Source organism: Mya arenaria, chromosome 2 (assembly GCF_026914265.1).
Source record: "Mya arenaria isolate MELC-2E11 chromosome 2, ASM2691426v1".
In the NCBI taxonomy this organism is placed as follows: domain Eukaryota; kingdom Metazoa; phylum Mollusca; class Bivalvia; order Myida; family Myidae; genus Mya; species Mya arenaria.
Window position 1 is genome coordinate 30,004,849 of NC_069123.1, and position 17,923 is coordinate 30,022,771.

The following is a 17,923-nucleotide window of genomic DNA, read 5'->3' on the forward strand; positions in this document are numbered from 1 at the left end:
TGTTGTTAACTTTCAAGTCGTTACTGCGCTGTAAGTTAAATGGATACACTTGCTATCTGCTGGATGTCAAACAAGATTTGTGACAACTGTTTCAGCTGTTTTAATTTATATTTAAATATGCGAGAATGTCATTAAATATTTCACTTTTAAAAGTTAACAACGATGTCATTAATCACGTTGTTAACTTTAACAAAAGTCTGAACAAGCGGCTTATAATTATATGTGTTTTACTGGAGAGAAAGCAACTAAAGAGGTTAGGGAAGATGGAAAGTTATACAAGTGAGGCACAGGATATATTCAAACACTCACCTGTTTTTTATCAGTTAAAGCTGCACTCTCACAGATTGACCATTCTGACAACTTTTTATTTTTATTTTTTGTCTTGGAATGAGCCATTTTTGGCATAAATGTCTTTAAACCGATGATACCAGACTGCTGTCAGATCGCAGTTTTTCATATTTACATTTGAAAACTGATGTTTTTGACTAAAAGCATTACTAGCGCTTTAAGAAAAATGATATTTTCAGCAGTTTCCAAACAATTGTGTCTGTTCTATTGCGAGTTATCATATATATTGCTGTATTGAAAACATTGATACCAAAATCAGATGATTCTGATACAAATGCTAAACAAATGTCAAAACTGTCAATTTGTGAGAGTGCAGCATTAAAATAACTGATGTACAACTAAGCTTATCACTTCAATTTCTCATCGGTAGTAATCTTAAATGTTTATGTATGGAGCAGTATTCATAAAGCTTCTTCATGAAAATTTTTAACTTGGGGATTTTCTTTATACCTCTGAATATTTTTAAAACCTCTATATTTAATATCATCTATATGTCATCAAATTTATTCATATGCCTTATTATTTTAAAATGTTTCTGCTTTTTTAAATATTTTTGGTATAAAATTATTCTCAGTATTCTTATTATTCAAATTAGAAAAAAAACAACACATTTTTTCACTTCCATGTATAATTTTGGTATTATTTAAAAGGGGATTTATCACTGATTAGTGATACTGTGAAATCATTAATTTTATATTCGTGGGCATGAAATTTCGTCATTTTACAAATATGGAAAATTTCATGGGTACTTAAATTCATGGATTTGCATTTTGTGAATAATACAAAATGAAACTGCTTGTGCTATCTATCAACAAGGTCACATAGTTTGAAAAATACTTGCTTCAGTTGGACAACATGCCAATTAGCCTAGATACCCATGTCAATTATCGCTTGATTGGTTAAATTTAGGGTCATTAATGCACTCACATCAAGGATATAAAATAGTTAAGCCATTAAATATCAATTAAGCATTTTTGAAAACTGTGAAAACACAGTAAGGGTTCATCTTGTTCATGTTAACAAATTATTAAATATTTTATCAAAGAAATAAAGTCAAATGCCGACCCTCAAACACAACTGGTTAATAATAATCAGCACTTTTTACAAGTTTCTGCGCAGTAAGTTAATAATTAGCTCATTAACATTAAATGCAAGTAATTGTCTTAAATTGATTATCGGTTGGAAAATCCAAATCAAGATTCCAACAAAAATTTGACCATTTCAGTTAATGTGTAAAGAACTTATGATATAATAACTTAATATTATCTTATATACTTTATCTTCATTGATTTTCTTGAATATAGATGCTTTAAAAACAAACAACCATATACATTTCTTTCAATGTGACTATAAAAATGTTAAGAAATTGACTTAATTTTAAGATCCACTCTTACTCCAAAATAAGATGTACCAAGATTAATACAATGGTTTTAATTTACCAAATAAAATGAATAGATATGTAAAACAATGGTTCTAATGAAGGATACCATGTTAACTTTGAAAGCAAGGTGCATAAATACGGTATTTCTAGCTTATGAGATGATAGTTGATCACTGTAAATATTTTAGGACTCACCAGTCATTAAGAATGTGTTTTCAGCTATTTAATACATAGTCACAATCTTGTTATCAGTTACTAATACTTTCCATAAATGCATTATTTCATATTTAGAGTAGTTAAAGGTTTATCACCCAAAAGTTTGTTATACATGTGTATGTATTGATTTTAAATAAGAGTGTCACTTTAAGTTAAGGAAGGACTTAAGATGTTTCATGAATACCAGCCCAGGAAAATTAATGTCATGAAAACAACACCAAGGCTATCATAATACCTATCTATATACTGGATAGACGAATACCCTATGTAAAATTTTACTGATTTTGACTTGAATCTTTTTTTAATATTTTATCGACTCGCTTATAAGACGGGACCCCTACTTTGGGGTTAAAAATCAGGACCCAATTTCCCCGTCTTATAGTCGAGAAAATACGGTAGATTGTTTTTCATCAAAAAAAAAGACAGATCAGCAAAAATTCATCACAAACCTCAGTCTTGTTTTGCTTCAGAAAGGTGTCAATTTCCTGGACCACCAATTTACACACAGTACATGGCAAATCATCCTTCACCATTCCTGGCCCCACCATCTTGGCTGGTTCCACAAGGGCGGCTTCTACTACTGGGGCCAGCTGCGGTGTGTTGCAGAAGCTGATTGCTTCACAAATGGTCTTGGGGTCCTGGAAGAATTCGAGAAATTGAATAAGATATAATAGAGTTCCCTATAAAAACTAGGCAAGAAGTAGGAAAGCCAGAGACTCTTTTTTTTCATGGAATTATATAAATTCATCAAACTGCATTTTACATTAAAAAGTATGACATAATATAAAATAAATATTTATATTGTGAAAATAGTGGATGGTAGGTCATTATTTTTTGTTGCTAATACTTTGTATTGAATTTAGATAATACAACTAATTTTTAAAAGAATTAAACAAGTATAATATAAAATAGTTCAATAAAGCTATTCTACAGGTGTATTTGAATAATACCCACGAATGCTAAATTAATGTAAAAAAAATTGAAGAATTTCATGTAAAAATCTCAATATACAGTCAAATTTTCACCTACGATTTAGCATTCCAAATTTCGCCAAATTGTGGAAAATTATAAGATGTTAAATATTTGCATAAACTTAAACAATCAACAGTTCTATGTACAGGGTCCTTTTCATTAATGGAGGATCTCAGCAGTAACTTCAAAAATCTTTAACCTTAAAGATGCACTTTTACTCCCAAATACGATTTACCACAATTAATAATATTGTTTTAATATTCCAAAAAGGATGAATAAATTTTGAAAACAATGATTCTTATGAAGGATACCAAGAAATGAGCATAAAATATGGTATTTCTATCTTATGAGACTATAGTGGACCACAGTAAATCTTTTAGCATTCACCAATCATTTAATATTTTTGCACTTTTTGCTATTAAATACACAGTTACAATCTTGTTATCAGTTATTAATATTTTCCATAATTGCATTATTTAATATTAAGTACTTAATGTTTATCAGTCAAATTTGATGTTTGTTATAAATGTGTATGTACTGATTTTGAATAAGAGTGTCACTTTCAGTAACATTAGAAATGGCAACTAGTTGATAGATTTTGTATTCCTAACTCTGTTTTCAATTTTAGAAGTGTCTAAAAAAATTCTGATATATAGCAAAATATGGAAAATATTAAATCTAATATTACAAAAAAGATCAAAAACATGCCCCACAGATCTACATTATACTTACAAGTTCATTAGCTAAGAGCTCAAACACCATGGGAAGGTATTCTTCGACCAACTGTTTGCACTGAAAACAAGAAAATACATTCATGATTGGGTCTAAATAACACAAACATCACTTCTATATATAATTATGTAAGTTACAAGCAGTTCTTTAAGACAGCAAGAAACACAGCATGAAAAGAAAGCTATATAGAGCGTTGGAATAAGCTTTTGGTACAGTAGGTGTAAATGTCACCATAAAGCTGCACTCTCACAGATTGAACATTTTGACAACTTTTTTATTTTTTGTCTTCGAATGAGCCAATTTTTGCGAAAATGCATGGAAACCAGTTATATAAGACTGCTGGCTAAAAATCAGATCCCAGGTTTTTATATTTCAGTTCAAAAATTTATGTTTTATGCATTTTTCTTAAAGCGTTAGTAACTGTTTAAGCCATAACACATAAATTATCGAATGGAAATATGAAAATCTCCCATCTGATCTTTTGACAGCAATATTTTATCATTGGTTTGCAGGTGTTTACGCAAAAATTTGCTCTTTTCAAGACAAAAAATAAAAAAGTTGTAAAAAGAGTATATCTGTGAGAGTGCAGCTTTAATCCATGAAACTGCAGGAGATATAACTACACCTTAGAGCAATAACTCAATAAGTCCATAAATAGATAGAAGCAGAAATTGCATTATTGCATCAACGTGCTGATATGTTGAAAAGATCCAGGTATGAAATGTTTCAGTACTTACAGAATCCTGCAATGAACCCAATTCTGGGCACACCTGATTCTCCAAAATCTCCTTCACCTTGGCCTACAGAAGAAATAACATATGTATTGTAAGTGTTTGTGCTTGTTGACTAAATCTTTGCAAAGTAAATATGGAAACAATGCCATCTTTTGAAAAGCATATCAGATAAGTCTCATTCAGATAAATATTAACAGGGGTTCTAACAGCTAATAAAAGTCAATCCTGAAAAATGGTCAGGGATCTTTGTATGAGGGATTCATGCCCTAAGCAAGGTAAAGGGGCTTAGACCCCTTTCAAAATTGTTTCCAAAATCATTTAGATTCATTTCAAGGTCCTTCATACTGTTTATTGATGCAAGTGTCCACGTATAAAACAATATTTACAACACAATAGTGTAAAGTTTAAAGATCACAATCCTGATTTCAGGTTCAATCCGGAACTTTAGAACCCCTGGATAAGACAGTGTTGAAACCAAGAAAACACCTATTGTTTTACGACTGGATGGCATAGTACCTGAGTTGTTGAATCTTTAATGGCATTGTCAATCTCTGTGACAAGATCCTTGCAAATATCACACTCCTCACTCTTCATGGGGCCCTGAAATATACAACAGTGGAAGTATAAATATCACACTCCTCACTCTTCATGGGGGCCCTGAAATATACAACAGCGGAAGTATAAATATCACACTCCTCACTCTTCATGGGGCCCTGAAATATACAACAGCGGAAGTATAAATATCACACTCCTCACTCTTCATGGGGCCCTGAAATATACAACAGTGGAAGTATAAATATCACACTCCTCACTCTTCATGGGGCCCTGAAATATACAACAGTGGAAGTATAAATATCACACTCCTCACTCTTCATGGGGCCCTGAAATATACAACAGTGGAAGTATAAATATCACACTCCTCACTCTTCATGGGGCCCTGAAATATACAACAGTGGAAGTATAAATATCACACTCCTCACTCTTCATGGGGCCCTGAAATATACAACAGCGGAAGTATAAATATCACACTCCTTACTCTTCAAGGGGCCCTGAATAATACACCAGAGGAAGTATAAATATCACACTCCTCACTCTTCATGGGGGCCCTGAAATATACAACTTTGTAAGTATAAATATCACACTCCTTACTCTTCAAGGGGCCCTGAATAATACAACAGAGGAAGTATAAATATCACACTCCTCACTCTTCATGGGGCCCTGAAATATACAACAGAGGAAGTATAAATATCACACTCCTCACTCTTCATGAAGCCCTGAAATATACAAAAGAGGAAGTATAAATATCACACTCCTTACTCTTCAAGGGGCCATGATATATACAACAGAGGAAGTATAAATATCACACTCCACACTCTTCATGGAGTCCTGAAATATACAACAGAGGAAGTATAAATATCACACTCCTCAATCTTATGGGGGCCCTGAAATATACAACTTTGTAAGTATAAATATCACACTCCTTACTCTTCAAGGGGCCATGATATATACAACAGATGAAGTATAAATATCACACTCCTTACTCTTCTGCGGGCAATGAAATATACAACAGTGAATGAATAAATATCACACTTCTCTTTCCCCTGACATTATCAATTTCGTACTCCAAATGATCCTACAAGCAATTTGAAACAAGATTTAATGAATACATGTATCACTTTTTTATCTTCACAGGACCATAATGTACACTATAATCAGAATGTAACTATCACACTTTCCAGTGTTCAAATAGCCCTTAAAAAGTGGCAGAATAAGTACAACACTTGAAGGGCTATAAAATATCATAACAACAGGAGTATAACTATCACACTTTTCTGTCCTTAAACAGCCCTACAAGCATTTAAATATTACAATTTTCAGTATTTAAAGGGCCATAAAAATCACAAAAAATATGACTATAAATATCACACTTTTCAGCCTACAACAGACCCTGAATTATACATATGTATTTCAACAAATATCCCAGTCCTCATTGATCATATTTACTATGACAATAGCAATGCAAGTAGATGCCACATTTCCCCATTTGATCTAAAGGATAACTCACTGAACATTGACATTTGCCATGTCTTTTTATGTGAATCATCTTTCTTTAACAATGCATGATGTCAAACTACTGCTGATGGAATCTTTAACGCTATAACAATACCTTAACATTCTTGTTAAAAAACATTGTTCAATAAACAATAAACAGGCATAATAATAATTACAAAACTGAAACTAATAAATATATTTCCTTGTAAAAAAACAAGTGCACTTCAAATATAATTGAATGATTCACATCCTATTCAAAGGGACTAGACACTAGATGATACCATTGCAAGAAAAAAGAAAAATGTAAAAAACTTCTATAACACTGACATCATTGTGTACAATGCATTCAATCTTACTTACTGATGTATCACATCGCTTACAACACATGCATCTTTCGAAGTTTTTGCGTATTTTTCCAACTCAAAATTAACTGCGTTTGTGTGTAAATCCCAGCAAATTTAGAAATGGTGACAGTATATGTATCTGCACTAATCACATGACTTTCAAATGTTAAATACACACACTATAAACTCGGAAACCAATATGCGCTATTTTTAAATGGGTAAACTCATCTGAGAAGAAGACAAAATATTCTTTAATTAAGCATCCTAGTTTGTATTAATATTAAGTGTAGGCTTATTTGAGGAAATACTGAACTTTTGGACCATCTGGTGTCAAGTCCCTTTAAAACATAAACATAACATCCCAAGGTTATATCATTAACATCTGGTATTGAAACAAGGAAGAAAATATCAAAACTGTTTTGACAGACCAGGAAATAAATCTCACCACTAATTGTAGTAACTTTTTTATCAAAGAGTTAAGTTTTAATTCACATGGAGAAAATTTAAGAAAACAATTTTAGTGAATTCATATTTGTTGATAGCCAAATTGCGAAGACAGCTGAAGTGCATTAACTCTTGTCAGTTTTAAGGGAGTTAAATTCAGTACTAGGGTCCATCCTGAGGCCAACCTTCTGAGATGAGAGGCAGGCAGACCCATATACCACTATATCACTCTCACTTGAAATTAGACCCTACCACTTATTTTGAAATATATGATTGAATCTTCATCAATGCTAACATGAACCTTAATCCAGATAAAGTTGACCACATGCCCTGCTAAATGGTCGAAATTTACACAAGTCTGCAAAAGCCCAAAATGCTTAATGGGCTTACAAAAACTTACACTTACATGGACAAGGTTTTTACAATTTTTAAAGTCAATTATAGACAAGCTTTTACAATTTTTAAAGTCTATTAGTCATGTTGATCCAAATTCTAACTTTGGTTAACAGTTCACCTCCCCGAGGTTCAATTTTGATATCATTCACCAAGTACTTACCCTGCCCATGAAAACGTTCTTGATGTAAATGACGGGCACGTGTTGGCCACTTGAAAAACAGAATCCGAAGACTCGACAGGTAATGTCTGGATCCTGAGGACAAAAAAAAAATACTTCAATATTTCCATTTGATTTAAGTTAAATCATCTATCATGCAACAATGAGTTAGTGCATTTTAGAAAAATTAACAGCGATATTATTGTTATTATGTTTTATTTATATTGATTAACCATTATATTAGTTTTGGATGGATAATATTTTTGAATAACACCATAATGATGGTACTATTATATCATAAAATTATAATATGATATTTTAAAGGGAGGTAATTAAACAAAATTTTACAATGATTCTATAGCAATTTTATCTTAAATAACATGATTCCTATATAAAAAAAGCTCGCGGTGAAATCTTACATTCAAACTTAACATTTATGTAACTTTAAAATGATGAATGGATGACCTTAACAGTGGAACATCCTTTTTAAAATCATATAATTCAAGCAACGAAAATCAAGTATCGTACTTCAGTCAGTGGACAGTAGTGATATCACATTGGCATGAGACTAATTCAATTAAATGCATTAATTTCATAGACTGAGACATATTTTTTCTACAATTTGTGTTCATGGTGATAGTAAAAATGATGTCGAAAGAACAAAAATCAGCTTTGGCATACATTTAACTTCAAAAGTGTACATAAACTACATACGATCTGGCTAGCGAGAATCTGTAGACCCATGGGGAGGTACTGATGTAACAGGTCCATGCACTGAAACAAAAGCAGACATGTCAGAATGTTTGGGTTCAGTTATTTCACTGAACTTTAGATATATACCACAAGTTCTTCTCTTTTTCTATTTTGCTTTTTATTAATAATTATCTAAAAAAGATTTAACAATTTTGAAACTAGAATAACGTGATTTGCGAATTGGATGTGTCGCCTTTCTGCTGAACCTACTTTATCATACATGTACTTAAATCAAAATCCAATTTAAATGAGTCACAGGTCACTACGACCTTGATCTTTAACATTTTGACATCAAAATCATTAGGTGTCACCTATTAATGTTAATTACATTACAAAATTACATCTGTATTTTTAAATTAAATCGCTATCATCATTAATGGCATATACATGTAAGCATATATTTTTTGTGTAGTACATTTTAAGGAAATGGACTATCCGAGCTGGTATACTCACCACTGATGCCACCGGACCAAGATGGCTACAAATTGTCTGGTTTAACAGTTGCTCTAGCTGTGTCTGAAAACACGTTTGGTAAATGGTAAATATAGGCACAGAGATCGATCCATTTTAAGAATTTATTCAAAGCAACATCCACATTTGGGAAATGGTACAAATTGGCACAGAAAATCGACTCATCAAAATAATTTATTCAAGAACACAGAATTAAAACTTCAAGCACTATCCTCACCCCCTCAAAACCCACAATAACGAACTAAACAATATCCTCAAAAAATCAACCTCCATTGAGTTTTCGTTTCATGTGATTATCCCAAGAATTTGAAACATTTTACACTATTCAAACATCGACAAGGAGACAGGTCTCATACTAAAATAGAAATATGACATAAGCAAACAATATGATGTCATTGTTTCTTGTTGTTGAGAACAGAAGAGACCAGCTCACAGTGTTGTGTGGGTCATAGCTACTTCTACAATAATTTAGTTAAAATTACATTTCTTTTTTGCACAAAACACATTTGGTATGATCCTGGCATCTGATGATTCAAAATTATACTCTTAGATTGATTCTGCTCAAACAGTTTAACCCCGTTGACTCGAACACGCTTGGCTCGGTTTCCTCATTAGCTCGAACTGGATTTAAAGAACCAATTTCTTCATACTGCAGGTAAGTATTCCCCCTTGGCTTGAACTCCCCGAGGCTAAAGGTATTTTTGCTGATCCCTGGAAGTTCCAGCCAACGGGGTCAGACTGTGGTTGTTTATTTATAATCTGATTGAAACAAGTTATATCAAAACCTTCCTTTTTCCTTTCTTAATTACAAAGCCACCAACCTCAGTCTCCTTTGATGTAATGCTCTCCTGTACGTCATGGAAGAATCTCATACAATCCTGGCAGTATGTTGTGTTCTTGGCGACACGTGACCCGACCGCCTGCGTTCCTTCAGGTGTGTACAGCTTCGTGGGCTCAGGATTTGGTGTCCTGGCATCCTCCAAGCCCGGGCAGAAGCCGACTGCTGTGCAGATCATGTCTGTGCTCTGGTTTGGGGAGGAGACATAGTAGATACATGAAGTGTTGTTGTTTTTTTATTTCCGGTAACATTAAACATTCTACTTAACTTAAATGTTCTTCATGTAAATGCTTTAATATTAAACTTTACATACATACAAATGTACATGTAGTTGGAGCTAGTCAGATAGTGGAGTATTTAAATGCAAAGAGTAGAAAAAAATTAACATATGTTTTCTGGTAGTTTATAGAGTTTATCAGTGAAATAAAATTGATATTTCACTGTTTTAAACAGTAAAAATATAAAATTGATATTTTTCAATGTTTTGAAATTTTAAGCTGATCACAGTTCCAAATCAAATGTCAGTGGCACAGGGCTAGGACACAATTTTAATGAAGTCATTTTCTAAATCACATTACTTGCGCATGCGAATAAGGGTGTTTTTCTACAAAAGTGTTATTAAATGAACCAACTTCAGGCATACAATAAAAAGAAATTTGTTTGTTACAGTGTAAGATATAATATATTTCGCCTCTTGAACACCAAAAGTGAATATTTCACTTGTGGCTACACTACTCATGAAATATATCTTTTGGTGCTCATTCTGTGAAGTATGTTATGATTTTACACTGAAACAAACAATTATCCTATACTATTTTCCTAGTTACATTTGTGTAGACAGGTTCCATATTTACTAACATCTTAAATCTAAATTTGAGACTCAGATTTTTTTTCTTTTAAAAATCAATTTGGCACCTGGCGCTGTATTCAATAAGCAACTTAGAGTGAACTTAAATTTAAGATTAGAAACAGTGTTTTGATTGGCCTGTATGTTTAGTAGACCAATAGGCCGAATGGAATCATTGAGGCATGTCTTAGGATAAGGATAAGATCAATATTGAAATCTGCCACAAATACAGTCAATATTACCATAGATGCTTTGTGAAAATGGTAATTGAAGTGTAGTTTCATATTTTCAATTCTAATATTACCTCTTTAAACCTATTCATGAATCCTTAACAAATCTCGAGGAACTCAACACTACCAGCATGATTTAACAATAGAAATTATCTACGAATATCAAAGACACTTACTATATCATTGTTGATCATTTCGATAATTTCCGGCGCATACTCTGTAACAATGCCCTTGCATAGATCTATGAGATCAGAGTTAGGCAGGTAGGTGCACACGTTTGATAACAGGGATGCGATCTTAGCCTGAAAATATAGATGCATAATAAAATATGAGATAGGCAAGATTATTCTTTAAGGGGCACAATATAGGCTGATGCGAAACAATTTTTTTCAATTTCAGTGCGTATAAACATTATATGATTGAGTGTGTATGCATGTGAATGGGTGTGTGTGTGTGTGTGTGCGTGTATGTGCGTGTGTGAGCATTATTGTTTCTGAATATATGTTTATCCTATCAAAATGCATAGATTTGTTTTTTAGGTTGAGAATTTAAAACTGTGTGCTGATACATGACTTTTTTTTGTGTGTACATATATCAGTGAAAAATAAATGAGAAAAAAAAACATTAATGCGTTCAAAATAATAACGTCAAATGTTAGCAGCTCATTCTGTACAGGTTTTATAGGCTTGAAAATATTTTAGACCTTGTACTTTAGTTTTCATGACCCTTCACAAATAATGAACTCACCTCTGTCATCTTTTCATGGAGGACATCCTTCACTTCATTGACCAGCAATTCACAGTAGGTGCAGGCTTTCACTGAGGTCTGAAAAAACAACACCAAACACAAAGTAAGTAAAGTCTGTTGGTTGCCATTTGTATGCTCGGCCACATTGGTCTATAAATTCTGGGGAATTATTAGGGCAGATTTATGGTTTTAGGCAAACTTATCAGTACTCCACTAAATTGATTTTTAAACAAAGTGTTTAACATTTTAGCTGAGTCATCATAAAAGATGAAACCTAACTTCAACTTTGTCACTTCTCACACCCACCTTTTCCTTGTCTGCATCTGCAGGTTTGGGTAGGATCTGGTACTTCCATACAGTGCCCATACAGTGTTGGACAGCCCCGCATTGTCGGGCATGGCTGACGTGACTGCACCAATATGTTGGACCCCACACACATTCTTCCTGGCCTAGCAGGGCATCCCCAGCAACTATAAATAGAAATGGATATAAATAGAAATTGGGATTCCCCAGTGTTTGACAACTCGGCATTGTTGGGCTTGGGTAATTTGGCAACAGCAATATGTTGCTGTACATTTCTCTGATGTCCAAAAAAATAGTGATCAAAATTTGAATAAAATTTAGAATGTTTAAAATGATATTCGTATTCATAATCATTCAATATAACAAACATAAATTTTGAGTGAAACACTTGAACTACTTACTAAATAATGCATTTTAATATGAAACATATCAATAACTGACAACAAGACAAGATTGTAAAAGTGTATTTAATAGCTGAAATGCACAAATATTAAGTCCTTGAATATTAACAAAATTGATGATCATCTCATAAGGTAGAAATACCGTGCATTCTGCACCTTATTTTTTCGTATTTATTCATTCTTATTAGAAAATTAAAACAATTGTATTTATTGTGGTACAGCTTATTTGGGAGCAAGAGTGCATCTCTAAAGTTACGACACTGTTAGAATTAATGAATTGTGAATATGACCAACAGAAGGAGTGCCTACCACATGCCTCCTTTTTGAGTGCAAAAAACAGACTTAGAAATGCAAGGCATTTTCAATAGAGACAATGAAAGCAATTCTTGCCTTCAAAAAAGATCACCATCACAATTAGATTTCTCATATAAAAATATTACATGTACAACAAATGTAATATATACGGATCTGTAATATTATGAACAATTAATATCAGGGCAGAAAACAAAATCTACCATGATGATAAACAGCTGACTTTCAAAGTTTATGTTTTAAAATGTTTATTCTGAAACTTATATTTCATAAACATTATTCACTAAATATCAATACTTTTTTAAACCATAAGAAACTGAATTAAGACCATGTGAGTGCTTTAAATGTAACTTGGTCCAAAGAGCGTGATTTTGAACTTTGTAACGCATGACTAACAACATAATGGAATTGCTATATTTAGACACAGGGGTAAAAAGGTGATACTCAGTTTATATATGACATATCTTTAGCCATTAAAATGTATGTACCTGTATTTAATACGGGTCATTGTGAAAATATACTACAAATACTTATTAAATATTTAAATACTGGCACATTTTAATTTAAATACTGGCACATTTTAATTTAAATACTGGCACATTTTAATTTCTTGATATTTTTACAAGTTTGATGAAATGAAATTGTTGTTCAGCTTTTATAAGTTTAAATTTCTAAATTATATACATAAAAATAATTACATTATTTTTTAACTGACAATACATTAAAGGCACTTGTTCAAAGATTTTATATTGGCAACATTAATTTTCAATCTTTTTTTTAAGATTAATTTATTTTACCTACTTTTATTAACAAGCACCCAACACCTCTTTGTGACAAAAACTGGTAGATACTCAATAAACAGGAATTCATCAGTTGTACATGTATATCTTAATGTTTGGGCGTTACACAGTCATCATTAAATAAAAAACAATCATGTAATATCTCTTACCATCTAATCAGGGCTTTTTCTGCCCATTTTGGAAAAAGACCCTAAACATTTTGGGAAAACTTGTGTCGTAAAATTGGGAAATTTTACAGTAAAAAAAAAAAGCTTTCCAGTCTCTGGCGTATGAGGAAATTACTTAATATTAGTTCCTTTTCCCTTTCAAAATACCTGAAAAGGCTGAAATATCAATTGCAATAAATCATGACAGATAATATTTCATACTGATCTCTGAATGTGATGTAAATCAATGTTTCTTCATTCAATTACTCCCAAAACTTTACAGCATCTTAATTTATTATGATGTTGAATGAACCAGTTCAGGCAAAAAGTCATTCATAACACAAAAATAAAAAACTTCTTTTTTTCAATTTTGATTGGGAATTTTTCTGAAGATTGGGAAAAATATCTTATATTTTGCTTTGGAAATGGGTCTGACAGTCGGACCCGTTGGCACTACAGAAAAAGCCCTGTTTGTTCAAAACAAACATTGCATATTTTTTTTGTTTTTCTTGAGATTTTACCAGAATGAAAATTAAATCTTATTCAGCCTCAGTAGCTATTTATAAAACTTTGAAAATTGTAAAAATAGAAAAACAGACCATGACTCCTGAAAATCTAGTTTTGACTTACGAGAATTAGGCCAAATTATCTTTTGAACTCCTGGTTTACTGGAAAAGTAAACTGTGGAGTAAACTTTCCGAAAGGGGGGCCTGGAGGGAGGCTCGAAGCCATGATCGCTAGAACACTAGCATGGCGCTCTAACCAACAGAGATAACTGGGCGGCTGGTTCTTACTCTCACACACTACACTCCTCCCCTCATTTAACTTTTAGGCCGATGGAGGCACTCCTGCCAATTACCATTGCCACCATAAAAGTATACCTGGGAGTAAAAGTCTGGTGTGGGGCTTGAATCCTGTCCACTAGAGCACTAGCACGTAGTCCAAATCATTGTACGTTGACGGATTTTTTTACGATTTTTGATATGGCAAATCCTTCATGTACAAATTGTTTTGTACCAAAAGTGGGTAGTTGTTCAGATCGAGATTCCGGGTTAAAGCATATTGCGTTCATAAAATATCATAAAAACAAGAAATACTAGATAATATTATTTTATGTTAGTTCCGTACACAAAAAATAAATATCTGTTTGATGGGATTTTCTTCATTTCATTCTGTCAAAACATAACCCAAGGCTGCAGTTCACAGTTTTACAACAATAGGAGCACTTTGGTCATGGCCGAGTTGTTAAGATTATTTACGAGGTCTATCACGAAGCTTGTTTGAGGTGGCCGAGTTACTACGATTGGGTCAAGTTGTTCCGCTTGGCATAATTGTTGTCTGTGTCAGTCAAGTTTCGTTTTATTGGAAAGGTAGATCATGTGTTTAATGCTTGTTTTGTGCAAAATAGCTTTGTACTTACATGGTAAAATATGAATATATATAAACCTTTATTATCCATATAACACGTCTATTATTTTAGACTACACTAGCACGGTGCTCTGCCACAACAAACTGAGCGAACCGGTGGCTGGTTCTTACCCACAAACACTACACTGGTTGGAAAATATGTTCCTTCACTCTATAAATCAAACCACAATCTTACCTTTGAACAAACATCAATAAACATACTCAGATACATCATACAGTGAAGAAAGGAAAACACATAACTGTAACTTAATAAATAATAAAATTAAAAAAAAAAAAACAATACTCAGTATATAAAAAATGTTAATCCGATTGATATGTTCATTAAAGATTTATTTACCGTATCCAATGAAAGCAAGCAAGACAACAACGTTCATTGTTGTTGTTATTTTCGTGTTAGAAAGAAAATATCTTCCGTGATTTTTGTCAACAACTAAAAATCATGTGAGTATCACGTGACCTTTTGCCCTATTGCACGGAAAGGTAACAGTGTAGGAAATGTTTTACAACAGTGTTAAGATACCCATTTCTTTTTTTTATAGAACGTCTGAACGACATGCCTTGTGTTAATGCCTTTTGCTATTAATGTTCATGACCACACATTTTCGAGGTTTTCCTCCAATTTCCCCCCTTGTGGCTGTTTGTGCTTTAAGAATGCAAGAAATGCTAAAAGCAAATAACAAAAGGTGTTAAAATAGCATGATAGCAAAAATAATATTAAAGCGAGTCAAGGCTATTTCTTAATAGGGTCAATGAAGGTGCTTATATCATATAATTTACGGTACTATATCTATATTTGGTATAAACTTAAATTTTAAAGGCCTAGTTTAAGTCTTCTATAAGTGCCCCCCCCCCCCACCAAAAATAAAATAAAAATACAACGTCTGTTAATTGATCTTAATAAAGATATCTTGAAGACATCTTAAATTGATTTGAAGATGTCTCTAATTAAGTACTTGTTTAAAATATGATTACATAGCTATATTGCTAGCTGCATGGGAGTACGAACATTATTGAGACCCATTTACTAGCAACATCCATGGCAGCTGTTGCTTTCACTGATAGAATTAGAGAGACCTTCAAACCAATTGAAGAAAGTTCTAATTAATAAGGGCAACAATTATTTGATAGATAGCTCAAGTTTTGATCTTCCAAAATGTATTTGATGATTCTTCTAATTCTATTAATGAGCTCTTAATTCAATGGTTAATCTTGAGCATTTATTCGGCTGAATTTAAAACAACACAATGTATTAAAATGATATGAGGACTCTGATTGCTTTGGAAATACCTCCATATGACTAATTAAAATTGTGTGCTCTATTATTCAGTTAATTTCCAGATATCTTCAGCTCTTCAAGTGATTTGGAGATATCTTTAATTCAATTGATGATATCATTTATTCAATTTAAGTTCTCCGTAATTGAATTGAAGAAGTATATAATTGTTTAAAAAGCTCTTATTAGTATTTGAGTTAATGTTGAGTTGGCGTTCGGTCCATTGGCATTGTGCCCGTTAATGCAAAATGAATGGGTAAATTTGTATCAGAACCTGATATTTTACTCCAGATGTATTTAATTTATTAACACAGTAACTTGGCACTTTCAACAGTTTTATTTTAAACTTACAATTACACCTTTTACACATTATTAGGATAAAGACATCGGTCCATTTAAAAGTCCTTTCAACTACAATTAAAGAGTTAATGAGGACTACAATAAGATAAGTTTTGTGTAGTATTTAGTAGCTCTTATTAGTTCGTCTAAGCTTTTTTTCTTAGTAGTTCTTTACTTTTTATCGTAGTTGCTTTTACTGAGCAGGATCCAAAAAATAGCTGCTACACGTACTGTACACCCTTTTCAGACAATTTGAGGAATGCCGATCATTTTAACGTTTTAAAAAGCAGGCATTGCTGAAATTTTTTAACTGCACAAATTTCATTGTGTACCGGTCTCAAAAATAGACCGGTGTGTTTCGGTAAGACCGGTGTGTACACAATGCACAAATTTATCTGTTTTCGAAATTCTTACACTTTGACCATGCTAAATGGGGTGCGGGGTGATACAGGAATCCAGTGGATTTCACGTGAAATCCACTCACAACGTGAAATCCACTCAGAACTCAGTTATTTTAATGAATAATTTATTTTTTTATAAACATATTAGAAAGTGCCTCATGAAGGGTTTATATTTTAAATTTTATTGAAATTGGTCAAAAAATAAAGAAGATAGAGCAATTTTTCATTTTTTTTCCAAAAATAGATCGGAAATCGAGGTGAAATCCAGATTCCGATAAGTGAAATCCACTCATAACTCATTAATTTTAATAAATAATTTTCTGTTTTTGTATATTTATTAGAAAGTGCCTCATCAAGGGTTTATATTTCAAATTTTATTGAAATTGGTCAAAAAATAAAGAAGTTAGAGCAATTTTTCATTTTTTTTCAAAACATAGATCGGAAATCGAGGTGAAATCCAGTTTTCGAGAAGTGAAATCCACTCATAACTCATTAATTTTAATAAATAATTTTCTGTTTTTGTATATTTATTAGAAAGTGCCTCATAAAGGGTTTACATTAAAATTTTTATTGAAATTGGTCAAAAAATGAAGAAGTGAAATCCACTCACAACTCATTTATTTTTAACAAATTAATTTTTCTGTAGAACAAATAATTGAAAGGGCTTCATAATGGGTTTATATTTCAAATTTTATCCAAATTGATCCAAAAATAAGAAAGTTGTAGACCTATTTTGAAAAAAGATCGGAAATCGAAGTGAAATCCACATTTTGACAAGTGAAATCCACTTTTTCAGACGTGAAATCCACTCATAACTCATTTATTTTTTTACAAATTATTTTTTTTGTTGAACAAATAA

General features: G+C 32.3%; 1 protein-coding gene across 1 annotated transcript in view; it reads right to left on the reverse strand.

The window, feature by feature from the left end:
• The window catches only part of LOC128208756 (uncharacterized), a 58,341-nt gene extending 42,819 nt beyond the window's left edge, over window positions 1-15,522 (reverse strand). Inside the window, exons 1-12 of the mRNA XM_052912318.1 lie at window positions 15,389-15,522; window positions 11,968-12,131; window positions 11,662-11,739; window positions 11,091-11,216; window positions 9,821-10,024; window positions 8,982-9,044; window positions 8,490-8,549; window positions 7,779-7,871; window positions 4,899-4,982; window positions 4,386-4,448; window positions 3,649-3,708; window positions 2,394-2,582 (exon numbers count right to left, since the gene is read on the reverse strand). Coding sequence (XP_052768278.1) covers window positions 2,394-2,582; window positions 3,649-3,708; window positions 4,386-4,448; window positions 4,899-4,982; window positions 7,779-7,871; window positions 8,490-8,549; window positions 8,982-9,044; window positions 9,821-10,024; window positions 11,091-11,216; window positions 11,662-11,739; window positions 11,968-12,131; window positions 15,389-15,425 — 1,221 coding nt within the window. The 5' untranslated portion in view covers window positions 15,426-15,522. The remainder of the gene's footprint in view (window positions 1-2,393; window positions 2,583-3,648; window positions 3,709-4,385; window positions 4,449-4,898; window positions 4,983-7,778; window positions 7,872-8,489; window positions 8,550-8,981; window positions 9,045-9,820; window positions 10,025-11,090; window positions 11,217-11,661; window positions 11,740-11,967; window positions 12,132-15,388) is intronic.
• Window positions 15,523-17,923: the final 2,401 nt, after the last annotated feature.